This window comes from Barbus barbus, assembly GCF_936440315.1.
Source record: "Barbus barbus genome assembly, chromosome: 42".
Lineage (NCBI taxonomy): Eukaryota > Metazoa > Chordata > Actinopteri > Cypriniformes > Cyprinidae > Barbus > Barbus barbus.
In genome coordinates this window covers 26,838,640-26,853,446 of record NC_136720.1, presented here as the reverse complement: position 1 = coordinate 26,853,446, position 14,807 = coordinate 26,838,640, and the positions used below count along the sequence as shown (strand labels likewise).

Here is a 14,807-nt window from a genome sequence, read left to right as displayed (position 1 = left end):
TAATATAATAAAATAGCGAGTACAACAGTGCAATAACATAAGTGATATAGTAGATATAATACCATAATAAATGAATAATAGCAAGTAGAATATGTAATATCAAAGGTGGAATAATACAGAATAGACAATGAAGAATAAATTAATAGTACATTATAAAGTAAATTATAGTGAAAACTACAGTTTTATAATAGTATTTGTGTAATAATTATTAAAAGACACAACTGAAGACAAGCAAAAATGTATGTTGTTAATTCCAAATTGAGTTTAATTAATGTGTTCCTTTAGTAAAATAAAGTATATGAGCTGAGATTGATTCAGAGGGTTAGGGTTATGAGAGTTATGGAGAGTTGCCCGGACCAATATGGCGGCGACGTTGACGTGCGGTCGAGCGGCCAATCAGAGGCGTCTATTAATAAACAGCCGCCGTCAGCTGATACTGCATCACGTGATACGTATGCGGTCACATGACCGGCTGTGTCAAGCACCACACACACACATATCCATCCATTCTTTCTCTCTCTCTCACACACACAGAACTGTGTTAAGCAACAGAACCGAGCCGCTCACATCTGATCCAGAAACCGAGGGAAGATCCAACATCCGGATCCGGTGAGTGACGCGCGATATAAACCACACACTCATTCACTCGAGCTTCTGCTAGTTTCATGCAATTCTATAAAATATCGAGTTGTATTCATTTATATCTCACTATATCATTTACACCTGCTGTTATATGCGTGTTATTAAATATGATATTGAGTGTGTGTCCTTTGATCTGTGAGAATATCGCAGTGTGTGAGTGTGTGTGTGTGTGTGTGAGAGTGTGAGTGTGTGTGTGTGAGAGAGAGTGAGAGTGCGTGTGTGTGTGTGCGTGCGTGAGTGAGAGAGAGTGTGTGTGTGAGTGTGAGTGTGTGTGTGAGTGTGTGTGTGTGTGTGTGTGTGAGAGAGAGAGTGTGTGTGTGTGTGTGTGTGAGAGAGAGAGAGAGAGTGTGTGTGTGTGTGTGAGAGAGAGAGAGAGTGTGTGTGTGTGTGTGAGAGAGAGTGTGTGTGTGAGAGAGAGAGTGTGTGTGTGTGTGTGTGAGAGAGAGAGTGCGCGCGTGTGTGTGTGTGTGTGTGTGTGTGTGTGTGAGAGAGAGAGAGTGCGCGCGTGTGTGTGTGAGTCACGTGCGTCAGGTGACAGTCAGGTGTGTTCAGGTGTTTTCTCACGAGCTTTATACAGATATTAAACTCACTGCTGAGCTCAAAGAAGCATTTATTAATGCAAAATATTAACGCAAACAAACACAAACGCTGCAATCAAATTATTTTCTCTCAAAAAGGCAAAATACACTAAAATCTTGCTGCTTTTTCCTAATTTAGTTCGTTTAGACTGATTAAACATGTCATTTTTTAGTTTCTTAATATTATTTTTGGTCTACAAGATGAATGACAGTGTTTTGTTTTGTTTAATTTAAAAGTGTAATTTTTCGTCATTTAAGATCATTTTACATTGAAATGTTAAACAACTTCATAATATTAAAGGGGTCGTGGCCTTGTGTTTATTATTATTATTTTAATATGTTCCTTGAGGTTTAATTTTTGCACAAAAAACATATGTGGTAAAATATATTTCATATTTGATGTTTTAATGGTGCAACGACCTCTTATTTAAATGTATTCACCATTTCTCACATTATCAGGCTTTATTCAGTAACAATAAGCTTCATTAGTAAACATGAACTATGAATGAATACTTCTACAGCATTTATTAATCTTAATGTTAGTTTCAGCATTTATTAATGCGTTATTAAAATCACAAGTTGTTTGTTAACATGAACAAACTGACATTAAGATGAATAAATAGTGTAATAAATGAATTGTTTATATGTCACGGTTTAGTTTATTTTGCTCTCCTCTCTTATATAAATGAACTATAGTGTCCTGCACCCACTGGTATAAAATATCTGCGGTCTGAATGATTTTTGGTGTGACTGCAAGGCAAAGTTGATTTCTGGTGTTTAGTGATGTGGATGATGGTACTGTGTTTCAGAAATGCAGTCCTCGGTGGTTATTTTTATTCTGGCGTTCTCAGCGGCCGCCTGGGCTCTGGATAACGGGCTGATGAGGACCCCACCGATGGGCTGGTTAGCCTGGGAGCGTTTCCGCTGCGACACCAACTGTCTGAACGACCCCGACAACTGCATCAGGTTCATCCATTAAAGATGATTTACAGTGTTTACATCCCCCTTTCAGAATCAGCTAAATGTTCATTATTTTACCAAAACAAGAGGGATCATACAAAATGCATGTTATTGTTTCTTTAGTACTGGCCTGAATAAGATATTTCACATAAAAGATGTTTATATATAGTCCACAAGAGAAAATAATAGATATAAAGACCCCGTTCAAAAGTTTACATCCCCTTGATTTGGGGGAAAATATCCAATTGTGATTTTTTTTTTTTGACATATTGCGATTTTAAATTTGCAAAGTCAATCTTCAGCTCAGTATTGTCAATAATGTGCAGCACAGTATGAGTCTCTTTACCCTGCTGGAAAAACACAAAAAACAATAGAAACCATCAGAAATTCTTATAGTTTCCATTAAAAACGTTTTGTTTTGGGCATTATTCCAATAGAAATGACTGTTTTCCATCTGCTAGATTACATCCCACCAATAGAATGCATCAAATACCAGCAGACACCATTATAGTTTACATTAAAACCAGTACAGTTCCCATCATAACCCTTAAATACATTACAGTTTCTATTGTGTTTTGGGAGGGGGTCTACTGGTTTTGTTGGGAAGATTATAATGGTATTACTACCTTTACAGAATTACTGAATTTTACAGGAAAGATTTGTTTATTTTTTATAAATAAAGAACTATTTCTTTAGTCAGTTATTAAAGTAATGTTACACGGGCTGATTTATTAATTTTTAAGTATTTGGGATTTTAAGAACAAGTGGGAAATGTGCTGAATGTTCCCACATGAACAAATACTGTAGTAATTTATAGTAAATACTATAGTGTTTTTGAACCATACTATAGTAAAGTGTATTATAGTATTTACAATATTTTGTTAATGAATGCTACAGCATACTGTACTATTAAATACTGTAGTATACTTTAGCTCTTAATGCATTTTGTTTAAATGCATGTTTAATTTTTTTTAATTAACATTTAAAATATTTAGTCTTTTTTTAAATAATTTTTTATTATGTGCTTGTATTATTATTTAGGTAATATTATTTAGGTTTATAATAATAGTTTATATTAATAAAACAATATTACTGTTTAGAAATCATTTATTTTAATTAATTTTATAAGTTTAGTTTTTACATTTAAATTTATTTCAGTTAGACACCAAAGCACAATTTCTACTTTTTATTTCAAGTTTGTCATCTAATATTTTATATTTCATATTGTATTTTAAATGTTTTAAAACACAATGTTTTATTTCAGCTTCATTTCATTTTTATTATTTCATGTTTAATAGTTTAATTTTTTAAAAATAATTTTATTATGTGCTTGTATTACAATTATTTAGGTAATATATTATTTAGGTTTATATTAATAGATTTTTTTTAATTATTAATATTTAGGATGTATTTATTTTAATTTATTTAATTTATTTTTTTTTAAATTTATTTAATTTAGTTGCCAAAGCACCAGTTCTAATTTTTATTTAAAATGTGTCATCTAATATTTTCTTACTTTATATTTAATATTGTATTTAAAATATTATATTTAATTTATTTAATTTGTATTATTTGATGTGTAATAGTTTAATTTGAGTTATACTGCTGTGTTTTTGTCTCAGTGAGAAGCTGTTCATGGACATGGCCGACAGACTGTCGGAGGACGGCTGGAGAGAGCTGGGATACGTCTACATCAACATCGACGACTGCTGGTCCTCAATGCTGAGAGACAGTCAGGGCCGACTGCAGGCCGACCCAAAGAGGTGCTGACCCCTGACCCCTGACCTCAGCGTGTCTGAATGCGCTTCACCTAGGGCCCTATGATTTCTGCGATGCGGACAGAATGTCACAGAATTTGCCAAACTTTAAATGAATTAATCAAAAGTAGGTGATTACACTTAAATCAAATTGCGATATGGACTAGTATCTGTGAATATTAAGCTGCAGATTACTATATAAATATGAATCCTGCATTTCTGCGCGTCTCTGTTTGAATGAATGGTTTAGTTTATTAAACACAGACTGAAGCTTGCGGTGACTTCAGCGTCTGTCGTCTCACTAAATGAGGACATAAATACATGAACAACACCTCCAGACCGGCTCTGAGAGTACTTCATGAGCATTTCATTTTAATAACGCTAGCGTAATATCATATACACACAGAAATATAAAGGTATTGACGGCAACCCGTCAAAATAAAACTTGAAGACTTTGTGCCATAAATATTACTGTTGTTCAAATTATTAAAACATATTTTTTTAAGGAATAATCAAATCACACAACATTTGTTCCATGTTTTAATAAAAAATAAAGTTTGTTTAACTTTCAGTAATTAAAAGATAATAATGTTTTATGCTTTCATTTGATAACCAGAAAGCTGTAAATACACAACACACAATTTCTCAGGGAAAAAAGTCTATTTTAAGAATAAATTATAAATTAAATTGCTTAATGCATTCAAATAATTAGACGTGCTAAAACGAAGAATTTGGTAACAACGAAACATATGGTGGGAAAAAATAAAACATTTCATAGAGTCCTGAACATTGATGTGAAATTGTATGTTTCATGGTTTTAATTAATTAGACATGCTTTTTGAATAATGACATCTAATTTAACCATTAAAAAGGAATGAATAAAAATTAAAATGGAAAAAATTAAATAAAACACAATTTGTGAGAAAAATAAAATAAAACAGAATTTGTGAGAAAAAAACGGAATTTGTGAAAAAAAAAAAAAAAAAAAACAGGATTTGTGAGAAAAAAATAAAAAAACAGAATTTGTGAAAAAAAATTAAAAAAACAGAATTTGTGAGAAAAAAATAAAAAAACGGAATTTGTGAGAAAAAAATAAAAAAACGGAATTTGTGAGAAAAAAAATAAAACAGAATTTGTGAGGAAAAAAAAACAGAATTTGTGGAAAAAATAAAACGGAATTTGTGAGAAAAAAACGGAATTTGTGAGAAAAAAATAAATAAAACAATTTGTGAGGAAAAAAAACAGAATTTGGGGAAAAAATAAAACAGAATTTGGGCAAAAAATAAAGCATACTTGATAGGGCCCTATTGACCTGCTGTTTGTCCTGCAGGTTCCCGCGGGGCATCGCTCATCTGGCGCAGTACGTTCACGACCGCGGCCTGAAGCTGGGCATCTACGGAGACATGGGCACTCACACCTGCGGCGGATATCCAGGAACCACGCTGGACAAGATCGAGACGGATGCACAGACCTTCGCTGACTGGGGCATCGACATGCTGAAGCTGGACGGATGCTACTCAAACGCATCCTACCAGGAGCAAGGTGACACGCTTTAACATCACTGAGACACAAACAAAACATAATACTGTATATACATACACAACATCAAATAAATCATGTCTCAGACTCGACAGTTTGTGGCTGTTTTAGTATGGTTTCTGTTTTCAAAACTGATGTGAGAGCAGTGAGGTGCTATTTCAGCGAGAGAAGGTGACAATAAAGGTCCGTACACCATACTAATCAAGCAATTACAACTGTTTATTGTTGATACACAGCTGATATCAGTAATAATGATCATAGGTAAATGCATAAAAGAATAGTGATAATCAAAAATAAACACATTAAAGGATAATCATAAACCAGTGCATAATATATGAATGATCATGAGTGAATGGATAAAAGATAATATTCGTGAATGAATAATACACTAACTCGTACATACACTAAACCCCAAGCAAAGTATTATAACCAATATACAACCTCAGAGCTGTGCATCATCTTCACTCTTCATACGACTGGGGAGCCCGTTTCAGTCACAGAAGACCAACACCTGTCCGAGAAATGCTGGGCGACGTGCACTTATCCCACGGCTGAGCTTCCACGGTTTCTGAAAGAAACCCCATGTTTTATACTTTTATATATGCGAGTTAAGAACAACCCTCCAAGTGAGAGAGAAAGCAAGTTGGCCAGACTCGCTCCTCCTCCCAGTTGGGTGCACTTGTTTTAGTGACCAAAAGATGAAATCCATACTCAGCAACATCTCTGAGGTTTCACAATAAGTGTATTGTGCCAGAATTCTGCACCTAAATGATCAAACGACAACAGTTTCCAGCCTTATCTTGAAGGCCAATGTAACCCCTCTCTTGTGCTTTCCCAGGAGATGGTGATGTTGTTTTGCACCCGTTGCAGCCTTGCCCATAGCATTTCAGTCTCTAAATGTTCATCCGTACCACAAAAAACAACCCATCTCTTACAGTGGCACATGCTCAAACACTCAAATCATGTTTTATTAAATATGTGCATATGAACTGTATATATATATATATATATATATATATATATATATATATATATATATATATATATATATATATATATATATATATATATATATATATATATATATTTTATTCTAGATTTGTATTGTATATTTTCATTTTAAACTATTTATATTTTTATTTAATATTGTATTATAATGTTTTCCTATTTTATGTTTAATGAAAGCAAATGACAACTCCAAAAACAACATTAAAAGAACAGTTTTTTTAATATAAAAATTATTCTATTTTATTCTAGATTTTCTATTTTATACTTTTATTTTGTTCTATATTATTTGTTTTTTTGTCCTGAACAATGGAAGTAAATGACAGCTCCAAAAACAAGACTAAAGGAATTTTAAAAGGAATTTTTGTTGTATTCTATATTATTTCCACTTTTATTTTATTGTATATTTTCACTGAGGTCAAATAAAGTTTACAATAATACTGCGTTTTAAAAAAGATTTTACTTGACATTAAAATCTACAAATTGAATTAGTCTTTCCTTCCTGCGAGAGTTAAATACAAGATATTAGCAAAATAGCAGTAATAGGGCATAGTGTAGGACTTTTAATTAATTATACAGAAGGACTCTTATTTTGAAATGTTTATTTATGCTTTAGTACTTCCGGCTGCTCATTCAAACATCACTGAATAAACATAACTGTCATCATCCATATTTAACATATTTAGCATTGACTGCAAACTGCCTTTTAATGATCACATTAGGTCACATCATAACTAAGACTTTTATTCATTATCTTCTGTGATTAATTAAATCCAGGCTACCCAATGATGTCAAAGGCCCTGAACGCTACGGGCCGTCCCATTGGCTACTCCTGCAGTTGGCCCGCCTACCAGGGTGGCCTCCCGCCGAAGGTGAGTAATAAGCGGACAGTGGAAGTGATGTAGAACTGAATGTAGAAATGATTCTGGATAAATTGAGAATCATGATTTTTTTTTTTTTTGTCTCAAATAGAGATCACATTGCTGCAGTCTATTTAAAAGTTTAATCAATTTGAATGAATTATTAAACATTTTAATATAAATGTATTTAAAACATATTTAATACACCAATTTTTAATATTAAAATTATGAAAAATTGGTTTGAATGAATGATTCAGTGACTGTGACAGTGTTCATTTAAGTCACTTGTCGCCACCTACTGGCGAAACAATGCAATCGACACAAACATTATTTGAAGCATCAATTACTTTCAAAAGGTGACTTGCTAACGATATTAGCGTACACAAGCGAATGATATTGTCTGTGTATTCTAAGCACACGCACGTCTGCCGCTTTAAATTCTCCAGCTCATTATAGCAGGATTGATTCTAATTGGCTGTCAATGTTTTAATCGTTCATCAGCTGGGGAAAAACATCGTTCTGAAAGTGATTGCAGCGATATCGTTCCTTTATCGTTATAGCTGTGGTGTGGACTAGAGGGTGACACGAGAGTGCATTTTCAAACCTCTCCCGTCCCACAAAAAAAAGTCTCGTCCCGTCCCAATCCCACAAAACAACTGGGGGAAATCCCGTCCCATTCCAATCCTGGAAGAATGACTCCCATTCCCTCCCACTCTCGTGCTTTTTTTTTTTTGGCCGGAATCTGTCAGTTACATTAAAAATACAGGACAGATCACAGCGTGCCCACGTTAGTCGAATAAAAATCCAAAATGTAGTTTTTTGTTATTATACTAAACTGAAAGCCATCTTAGAATGCAGTGTGCATTGCACACACATAATATTTAATGTAAATCATCCATGCTAACATACACGTTTTCTAGGCTATTTTAATTTTTTTAATTTGAAAGTAGACATTTCACTCTATTTTTCATAGAGTTTTTTAGAACTCTCTTTATCGTTATCTTTATAGTTATTTTCCTTGATGTGAACGGGCCTTAAGATATAAATAATACTTTATAGCTGTTTCTTACCTAAACATGGTAACTGTCTGCTCTCTTTGTCAGCGGCAGCGCAAACACAGATTAGAATGTTCCGGTATGAGTTTTTCAAAGATTAAATAGACGCAGACGAATCGTTGTCATTTAGAAATGAGATCGCGTGGATATTTGAATCGAGATCTTTTAACGATTAATCGTGCAGCTCTAAAGTGATGTAATTTAACGTAATGTAGCAACATGCTAGTAACTTGCTAATCATGCTAGCAACATGTTAATTATGCTAGAAGCATCCTAGCAACATGCTAACTACATGCTAATAATCTAGTAAAATGCTAATCATGCTAGAAACACGATTAGCAACATGCTAACGACATGGTAATCATGTTAACAAAATGCTAGTGACTTGCTAATCATGCAAGAAAATGCTAACAACATGCTAGTAACATACGAATCATGCTAGCAACATTTTAACTTCATGCTAAGCATGTTAGCAATAGGGTTGCAAAAAGTTGGAAAATTTCCAGTAAATTTCTGAAAATTTCCAGAAATTTCGGAAACGTTCCGGGATTTTTTGGAATCTTCCTGGGATTTTTGGAAAGTTTCCGGAAATTTACTGAAAATTTTCCACCCCTTTGCAACCCTAGCTAGCAGCATGTTAATTATGTTAGAAGCATCCTAGCAACAATGTTAAAAACAAGCTAACTACATGTTAATCATGCTAGCAAAATGTTAACTACATGCCAATAATGCTAGTAAAATGCTAACAAGCTAAAAACAATGCTAATCATGCTAAATTCATGTTGATCATGCTAACATGCCAATCATGCTAACTACATGTTAATAATGCTAGTAAAATGCTAATCATGTTATCAACATGCTAATCATGCTAGCAATATGTTAATTATTCTAGAAGCATCCTAACAACAAATGCTAACAACAAGCTAACTACATGCAAATCATGTTAAATTCATGTTGATCATGTTAATCATGCTAACAACATGCTAAAAATGCTAATCATGCTAGAAACACGATTAGCAACATGCTAACGACATGTTAATCATCTAATCTATCTATCTAAATTTTCAAGCTTCACAGCTGCTGTAAACGTTCAGGCTTTCTCAAGCCAACCTAAAGTTTGTGTTGACGAACGTTTTTATGCAGTTGTAGATTAGCGCTGTGTTTGCTGTGTCTCAGGTGAACTACACGCTGCTGGGTCAGATCTGTAATCTGTGGAGGAACTATGATGATATCCAGGACTCATGGGACAGTGTGCTGAGCATCGTCGACTGGTTCTTTGATAATCAGGACATTTTGCAGCCTGCGGCCGGACCGGGCCAGTGGAACGACCCCGACATGGTGAGCGCATTCAGGGGGGAATTTATTCTGTATTATTTGGAGTTTTTATATTTTATTTCGTATTTATATCTGTTCTGTTTTCTGTACAATGAAAGTAAATGACAACTCCAAAAACAAAACAGTATTTCTTATTTTAATGTTTTGTTCTATAATATTGGGGGTTTTATTTTTTATATATAATTCTATATTTTTGAGCTCAAAATAAGTTTACGATAATAGTGTTCTTAAAGGCAATGGATTGTGTAGATAATAGTAAAATCTATATATTGAAGTGCTGAATATTATTTTATAATTAAATATTTTTTACATTTTGTTTTATACTATTTGTATATTTTATTGTATATTTATATATTTTTCTAGGATATTTATTCATGTAGACCTTATTTTATTCTGTATTATTTGCATTTTATATTTTCATTTTTATTCAGTATCATATTTAATTTTTTTATATTTTTTAATTGTAATCTATTTAATTGTATATAATTATTATTATTTGCATTTTATGTTATATTTATCTTTTATTGTGTGATATTTATGATGTATGAAAGTAAATGAGCCCAATGTGATTATTCAGTGGGACTCGCTAGACTTCTCATCTCAGTGTGTTCACTCATCCTCAGCTGATCATTGGAGACTTCGGCCTCAGCATGGACCAATCACGCGCTCAGATGGCACTGTGGGCGATCATGGCAGCGCCTCTCTTCATGTCTAACGATCTGCGTACGATCAGCAGCGGCGCTCGCGCAATCCTGCAGAATAAAATCGCCATCGGCATCAATCAGGACCGGCTGGGCATCCAGGGCAAACGCCTGATCAAGGTGAGACGCCTTTAGCGTTTAGCCAGTTTATACTGAGAAAAATGGTATTATGAATATATTATATGGTAAATCTGAGTTACAAATATTACATTTCTTTCTACTTATTTTATTACTCTAGTTTTAGAATCAGTCATTAATTTAAATATTATTTGAGTCATTTTTTATCAGTTTAATCAAATTGACATTGTTTAATCTTAATCGCTGTCAAACGATTAATCGCAATTAATCTCATCCTAAATGAGTGTTTGTTTACATAATGTGTGTATACTGTATATATTTATTATGTAAATATACATACAAACACATGCATGTATATATTTAAGAAAAATGTTATATATAAATATATTTAATATAAACATAAGAATATGAATATAAATGTATAGACGTAAATATATTCAAAATATATACTGTATGTGTGTGTATTTATATATACATAATAAATATACACAGTAAACAATGTAAACAAACTTTTATTTTAGATGCGATTAATCGTTTGCCAGCACTAATTTAATCTCATCTTTATTTTATTTTCACAGATATATTTTCATGTGTAAAGACTTTATACTGTGAAAAATTAGTTTTATTATAAGTACATGTAAAATATTATTTGGAATATAATTATTTCTAGTATGTTACATCATTAAATGTTTGTTTTTTACTTGCTGTCAGGGATAGGTGCTGTAACTTTTTTTTTTTAGGGATTTAAATATCTTTGTAATTATTGATTATTTAATCGTGTTTTATTCATTAGAGTATACTTTTATCTTATGTTCATTCATTTCTTTTAATAGCTACATGTTTTTATGCATAACCCAATATTTACGTTGAAAAATAATTTTGTTATAAACGTGTGTAAAATATTATTCACAAAATATATAGTTTGTATTATTTCATATTATTACATTTGTTTCTAATCACTATAGTAGCTGCTAGGGTTAGATATGTTGTTATTATTATTAGATTTTTATTATTTTGAAATTATTAATTTTATTAATTTAATCTAATTAATTTAGTTTAGTATTTTTCTTCATTTTATTTTTGCAGCAATTTGTTTTAATGGATAAAGTGCCCATTTATATTCTGAAAAAGTCATTATTATAAATGTGTGAAATATTATTTGGAAAATACTATGGTGTTATGTTACACTATTACATTTTTCTAATATTTTATTTTTTAATCTTATTTTAATTTATTATTAATTATATTTTAGTAATTATAGTTGAATCTTATTTTTAATTCTTTTTAAACGCATGTTTTGCACTGGTTGACTGCTTCTGCTGTGTTTCTGTCAGGAGAAGAGCGGGATCGAGGTGTTCTGGCGGCCCCTGGCTAAAGGATCCAGCGCTCTGGTGTTCTTCAGCAGGAGATCTGATATGCCGTATCGATATAAAACCTCTCTGAAGCAGCTGAGCTACAAAACCGGCGTGTATGAGGTCAGCTTCATTAACACAGCAGCAGCAGCTCTGATCAATCTCAGATGATTAATGCACGTCTCTCTCTCTCTCAGGTGTATGACGTGTTTTCAGAGCAGCTCTTGCCTCAGATGAAGGACAGCACAGAGTTTGTGGTGTCCATCAATCCGTCCGGTGCGGTCATGTGGTACGTCAATCCTGTAGCCGAGTGGCAGAAGGAGGCGGAGCCTGGGCGCTTCAGCAAGAAGCTGATTGGCCCAAAGTCCCATCAGCATGCTAATGAGGTTGACGCCCCTCTGGTGCTTTGAGCTCCGCCCATCAGGAACGAACGACACACTCAGGGACATTTAGCCAATCGAACGTGCCTACAATCACTTGATCTGCTGTTTAAATGTTTCTTGTGTGATTTTTTTAAAGGTTTTTAAAGGTCTGTTTCTACTGCATTGAATGTGTTTTTGCACTGACTTTCCTAAGATGCCTGTTAATAACATCTAATTTGTGCACATTCAAGTTTGAAGTCATTTTATATTTGTATAAATCAAGATGTTCAAATTATGATGCTTTTGTTGAGGTGTACTACTGTTTTTAAACTCAAATAAACACTTGATCTAAATTACAGAAGGATGTAAGAGCAAAAAAAACAACTGTCAGTCGCTCGCCTTTATCGATTTTGGTCCTGAACTAGGTTAGAAACGCATTAAAAATCACAAATTTTCATATTAATAAGGTAATTTACACTGTTCCAAATTACACCTAGAAATCTTTTTAAATGAGTTCGTCAACAGTTTCTGAACATACCTGATGACATCTATTCTCGTAAATTAGTTGCCTTTTTCATAACTTTGGCTGTCATTTTTAATGCGATAAAATCAAATAAATTGTTGTAAAAGCCGCTGCTGTAGATGTGCTTCATGTTTCTGACCAACACACCTATATTTAAAGTCAAATAAAAAATAAATCGAATCTTTATTAAAATAAAGTAGTAAATCATGTAGTAAATCAAAAGGTGAGTAAATCATGGGCTAATTTTCATTTTTGGGTGAACTATCCCTTTAAAAGTGAACCGACACTATAAAACTGACCTGAGATCGTTTAAAACCATAAATGTGACCCTGGAGCACAAAAGCAGTCTTGAGTAGCACAGGTGTATTTGTATCAATAGCCAACAATACATTGTATGGATCAAAATACATTTCCTACCGTAAATATATCAAAACTTCATTTTTGATTAGTAATATGCATTGCTAAGAACTTCATTTGAACAACTTTAAAGGAGATTTTCTCAATATTTAGATTTTTTTGCTCCCTCAGATTCCAGATTTTCTAATAGTTGTATCTCAGACAAATATTGTCCTATCATAACAAACCATACATCAATGGAAAGATTATTTATTCAGCTATGAATCTCAGTATTTAAAAAATATTTTAAATAACAGTTTCTCCAGCGCTGATGACGACACAGCTGTTTCACGATTGGCCAAATTCACCACATGACAACAATGACGTGTGTTTCTAACGTCTTCAAATCCAATACAGCTCACAAATCTGTTTTTAGAGCACTTTTACTGTAGTCGCAATGTTATATTGAGTCATGTTTATCATAAAGTTTGCAGACGACACCACACTGATCGGCCTCATCCAGGATGGCGGTGACGAGTCTGCTTACAGACAGGAGGTTAAGGAGCTGGCTGTCTGGTGCAGTCTCAACAACCTGGAGCTGAACACGCTCAAAACTGTGGAGATGATCGTGGACTTCAGGAGAAACCCCCCTGCTCTCCCCCCACTCACCATCATGAACAGCACTGTGACTGCAGTGGAGTCATTCAGATTCCTGGGCACCACCATCTCTCAGGACCTGAAGTGGGATATTCACATTGACTCCATTGTCAGGAAGGCCCAGCAGAGGCTGTACTTTCTTCGCCAGCTGAGGAAGTTCAACCTGCCGCAGGACTTACTGAAACAGTTCTACTCTGCCATCATTGAATCCATCCTCTGCACCTCAATAACTGTCTGGTTCAGCTCAGCTACCAAATCTGACCTCAGAAGACTACGGAGGGTAGTCCGGACTGCTGAGCGAATCATTGGTACAACCCTCCCCACTCTCCAAGAACTGTACTCATCCAGAGTGAGCAAAAGGGCTGGTAAAATCACTCTGGACCCCTCACATCCAGCACACTCCCTCTTTGAACTGTTACCGTCTGGTCGACGCTACAGAGCTCTGAGCACCAGAACGACCAGACACAGGAACAGTTTCTTCCCTCAGGCAATCCATCTCATGAACACTTGAACTCTTAACAATAGACATGAAACACACAACACTATCATACTGTATATGTTTATTTTACACACATACTTATTACATTTCAAATTTGCACCTAACATACCTGTACATACTGAATTGTCTATTTTGTATATTGTGTTTGTGCTATTTTGGCACATTGTCCATTTTTGTACATTATTTTATTTTTTATTTTTTATTATCTGTGTCCTGTCCTGTTGCACTGTGGAGCTACTGTCACTAAAACAAATTCCTCGTATGTGCAAACATACCTGGCAATAAAGCTCATTCTGATTCTGATAAAACACTGATGAAAGCATATACCCCCACTTTATTAGTATTTAAATAGTTTACGTTAAACTTTACTTCTTGAGCAGATGGTGCTGTATTATTATAAAAGGTGTTTCTGTTGCTCATGAATACGTTTCTGAAAAGTCTGTGCATTTGACAAATATTGCATGTTATTCACTTAATCTGTGATAAAGAGTATCCAAACACCGCATGAGTGTCACTTAAGGCTAGTTCACACTACAGGATTTTAAGCCCGATTTGCAAATTAACGAGC

General features: G+C 33.8%; 1 protein-coding gene across 1 annotated transcript; it reads left to right on the top strand.

Annotated features, from left to right (window-relative positions):
* Positions 1–411: 411 nt before the first annotated feature.
* Positions 412–12,856, top strand: LOC306861295 (alpha-N-acetylgalactosaminidase-like). The gene is made up of 9 exons (XM_079403494.1): positions 412–609; positions 2,030–2,186; positions 3,803–3,943; positions 5,268–5,479; positions 7,259–7,353; positions 9,573–9,734; positions 10,355–10,552; positions 11,845–11,985; positions 12,060–12,856. The coding sequence occupies exons 2-9, from the start codon at positions 2,032–2,034 to the stop codon at positions 12,270–12,272; spliced, it is 1,317 nt and encodes a 438-aa protein (XP_079259620.1). The 5' UTR covers positions 412–609; positions 2,030–2,031; the 3' UTR covers positions 12,273–12,856.
* Positions 12,857–14,807: the final 1,951 nt, after the last annotated feature.

Coding starts and splice junctions, on each gene's coding strand:
- LOC306861295 (XM_079403494.1), top strand. CDS start 2,032: ATGCAGTCCTCGGTGGTTATTTTTATTCTGGCGTTCTCAGCGGCCGCC. Junction 2,187..3,802: donor GACCCCGACAACTGCATCAG/GTTCATCCATTA, acceptor TTTTTGTCTCAG/TGAGAAGCTGTTCATGGACA. Junction 9,735..10,354: donor AGTGGAACGACCCCGACATG/GTGAGCGCATTC, acceptor ACTCATCCTCAG/CTGATCATTGGAGACTTCGG.